Source organism: Frankliniella occidentalis, unplaced genomic scaffold (genome assembly GCF_000697945.3).
Source record: "Frankliniella occidentalis isolate FOCC.00 unplaced genomic scaffold, Focc_3.1 Scaffold61, whole genome shotgun sequence".
NCBI lineage: Eukaryota > Metazoa > Arthropoda > Insecta > Thysanoptera > Thripidae > Frankliniella > Frankliniella occidentalis.
Window position 1 is genome coordinate 892,522 of NW_026267191.1, and position 3,603 is coordinate 896,124.

General features: G+C 58.5%; 1 protein-coding gene across 2 annotated transcripts; it reads right to left on the reverse strand.

Moving 5' to 3' along the window:
* Positions 1-402: 402 nt before the first annotated feature.
* Positions 403-3,442, reverse strand: LOC113212659 (uncharacterized). Of its 2 annotated transcripts, none has more exons than XM_026431456.2 (6): positions 3,236-3,442; positions 2,469-2,833; positions 2,081-2,323; positions 1,488-1,712; positions 895-1,134; positions 403-805 (listed from the first exon to the last, which is right to left on the reverse strand). In XM_026431456.2, exons 1-6 carry the CDS (start codon positions 3,276-3,278, stop codon positions 464-466), a joined length of 1,458 nt encoding a protein of 485 aa, XP_026287241.1. In that variant the 5' UTR covers positions 3,279-3,442; the 3' UTR covers positions 403-463. The 2 variants fall into 2 exon arrangements, with proteins under 2 accessions (XP_026287241.1, XP_052123881.1); XM_052267921.1 differs by having other exon boundaries at positions 3,271-3,438.
* Between the last annotated feature and the right edge of the window lie 161 nt (positions 3,443-3,603).

The window sequence follows — 3,603 nt, forward strand, 5'->3', positions numbered from 1 at the left end:
CAAATACCCAAAATGACCCCTAAATATGAATTTAAGCAAAAATCTTTGATGTGTCCTTCGATGACATATTTAGACCAACAATTTCCCAAAGTAGAATGAAAATCGGGAATTTACACTTGGCGGGGTTCCCTTGTGAGCCGTTGGAGAAGGGGCCAGCTTGTAGCCGCCGTGTGGTTCGGTAGTACATGGCCCGCTCTTTATTTAATACTATTTGTCTAACAAATCTGTGAGAGACAATAATCTGTCGAGAAAGCAGACTGCTTACTGCAGTGGGGCTTTTTATCCCTTTTGTTTGTAGTATAAAATAAAAATTATTTCAATTTCAACAGCGCTGCAATGTGCGTGAAGCGTAAATATGTAATGGGGGAGTAATACGCCGTCAAGGTCACAGAAAACATGGTGTTTCAGAGAGCAATAATAAATATGATTGTGATCTGTACAGTGTGGCCTCGTCGTCTGCAGTCTACGCCGCCGGCCCCGGGGTCGTCCCGACGCCCGGCACCAGCGTCGTCACCCCGGCCTTGGCCAGGATGCCGTCGATGTCGTCGAACTTTTCGTTGATGAGCTCCTCCACGTTGACCTGGTCCAGCACCTCCTGGATCCGCTGCGCGATGGGCGCCTCAAGGGCGTCGACGATCTGGTAGCGGAGCAGGTTGGGCAGCACGTTGGCGCCGAACTCGGTGAACGCGTTGAGCTTGCCGGCGTCGCCCCGGGACACGAGCTGCATGGAGCCCAGGGTGAGGTCGAGCTCCTCCAGGTAAGGGTGGCGACGCGTGTCGAGGCTCTGGTTGAACACCATCCGCACCTGCGCGACGTCGGAACGAGTTTAACGACCTCTTCCGATAGACAGAGATAGACATACATGTGATGTGTGGTGGTGAACAAGGTTCTCACCTCGAGGTACTCGACGGTGAAGGAGGCGTCGCCGGTGCGTTGCGTGAGGGGCCGCAGGAGGGCGGGGGCGTCCGGGAGGCTCAGCGCCCACTTGCACGTGCCCGTCAGCCGCTTGGTGGCGATGTGCGCCACGGCGTGCAGCACGTGCTCGCGCATCCACAGCGCCACGTCGCCCTTGCGGTAGAAGGAGGACAGCCCCCGGGCGTGCAGGCTGGTGACGGAGGCCTCCACGGGGCCGACCTGGAGGAGGACAACATTATTGTCAGCACCTTTGCACATATTGTATAGCTGCCCACAAGTTGTTCAGTAATCATTCTCGTCGCGGGTTTTGTCTTTTTTTCCCTCTCTCTCTTTCTCGTGAGAGTGATGTGAGAAGCTCTTCAGCCCCAGAGAGTGCTCATCTGGAGCGGCAAACGCTCTCGCGGCGCCGTGGGGACGCGACGCGAGTCATCTGTTGCGCGCGGAACTAGGCACTTGGTCGGAGTGTCGCCGGCGCGGTGACGAGGTGAGAGGGTGGAGGGAGGACCCCCCACTCCAGCGCTAAGTGCTAAGAGCTCCCGGGCGACACTCTGGTGACTGACGACGCCACTCACCTTCTTGGTGACGTCCGGCAGGCGGTACGGGTCGAGGCCCATGCTGCGCACCGTGTGCCTGGCGTCGGCCACCATCATGTCGACGGGCGCGAGGGAGCTGGGGAAGCCGACGTTCACGGCCGCCACCTGCTGGTCCAGCTCGGCGCGGATCTGCGTGTTGAGCGAGGACAGGATGAAGGGCTTGATGTTGTCGAAGAGGAAGGAGCCGACCTTGTTGATGATGCTCTGCGCAAAGAACGGAAAGAATTAAAAGAAAATATGTAATTTTCAGGGAAAAAAGTACATTTGTAAAATGGAATGGATTTAAAAAATAAACGGTGAAAAATTGTTATCAGAAAAAGATTTTAAAAATAGTCTTCCATTTATTACTGCCTAATACTTGACACTATCTATTGATCTCTTGAATGTAGTCAGTCGCAGTGCACTACGGACGACATCAACACGAGGAGCGTCACAGCGATAAGGGATCGGAGAGGGGGAGGGGACACTTTGCAATGCGGAAAAGCGCGCGCGCGAAACGAAAAGTTACAAACAGTTGTGAATGACTTCGCTCATACACTGCTGGTGTGCGCCTATTCGTACACTCGGGTCACCTGGAACAAGGACATCATGAAGCCCAGGTTCTTGAAGTCCATGGCGATGTGGTCGAAGGTGACGTCCATGCCGAACTCCTCGGCGCGCAGCCGGCCGCGCGGGCCCACCTCCAGGCCCGCCACCGCGGTCACGAGCACGCCGCCGAGCGTGACGGTGAAGCCGCCCGACGAGCAGCTGAACCACGTGCACATCGTGTAGTTGCCCAGGATGAGCGCCGACTCGATGCGCGCCGTCGCCTTGCCCTTCGCGAACAAAATCAGGTCAAAAACTAGCAAAAGGTGAAACACCCTTCTCATGTAAAGACGCTATATATTATTGACAAAACCGAGCAAACCGCGCCACATCTTATTCGGAAGAGAGTCGACACCGAGACTTGAGACTTCTTACCTGCATGGTGGTCACGTTGATGCTGGCCTCGTGGAAGCGGAACTCGCTCAGGCCGTGAAGCATCACGTTGCTAAAGTCCATGGTGGCGCCCGCGAACGGATAGCTCATGGGCGGCACCTGCATCGGGTCCGGGACCTGGGTGCCGGGGAAGCCCTTGGGGTCGGGCTGCTTGAAGTGCTCCAGGATGTTGTGCACCTGCTCCGACAGCTTCTGCGCCTTGGCCGTGGCCGCGGGGCTGTTGGCGTCCAGCACGACGAGGTCCTGGCCGGCGGCGGCGGCGGTCGTGGCCTCCGCCGGCTCCTCGGCGTCCAGGGACTGCGGGGGGCTCTCTGGGAGCACCTCCCCCCGCGAAGGCAACGGCAGGCCTGTGGGCGGAGAGGGGCTTTGAGAAGCGGAAGTGCAGGCCGAGCTCCGAGCCGAGCTCCCGCATATGGGCTGCCCGGCTCTCAATGGGTCGAGCGAGGCGGGCCGCGGGGGGTCCACGACTTCTTCGGTTGTTCACGGGTTCAAGCAAAAAAATTAGTATTCACTGGTAGGCAGTTGATATTCACTTCACGTGTATTCGCTGAATATTCACGAGTATATCAACTTTTGAATGTATTCACAGAACACGAAATTTTTGAGATGTGGGCCCCTCGGGCGGGCCACTTGCGTGACACATTTTTAAAAACCAAATTATGCTTCACAAGAAGGGTGACGTATGCATCTCAACGAGGGTGGACTGGACCGAGGGGGAGGGGGGGGGGGCGAACACAACCACGACGCACCCGCGAGGGCGAGTAGACCCAGCAGCAGCACGCACTTGGTCATGGCGGACTCGGGCTCGGCGACGAGGGCACTGCGGACATGGACGGCCGGGGCCGCCTCTCACTCTCGGGCCGGCCTGATACTGGTCCACTCACAGACTTCACGGGCTGACCGCGGCCGACGCCGCCGCCCGCCGGCTATAGTGCTGTGGATGCGCGCGGGCGGGCCTTGACCTCCCCGCCGTGGCCGTCCTGGTGCTGGCCGCGCGGGGGGCAAGCAAGCCACCTGCCGGTCGCGACCCTGCGTCCTGCATCATCGCGCCCACCCGCGAGCAGCGCCCCGCCCCACCCCGCACCCTGACCACATGACCATACCGGCCCTCGGGGCG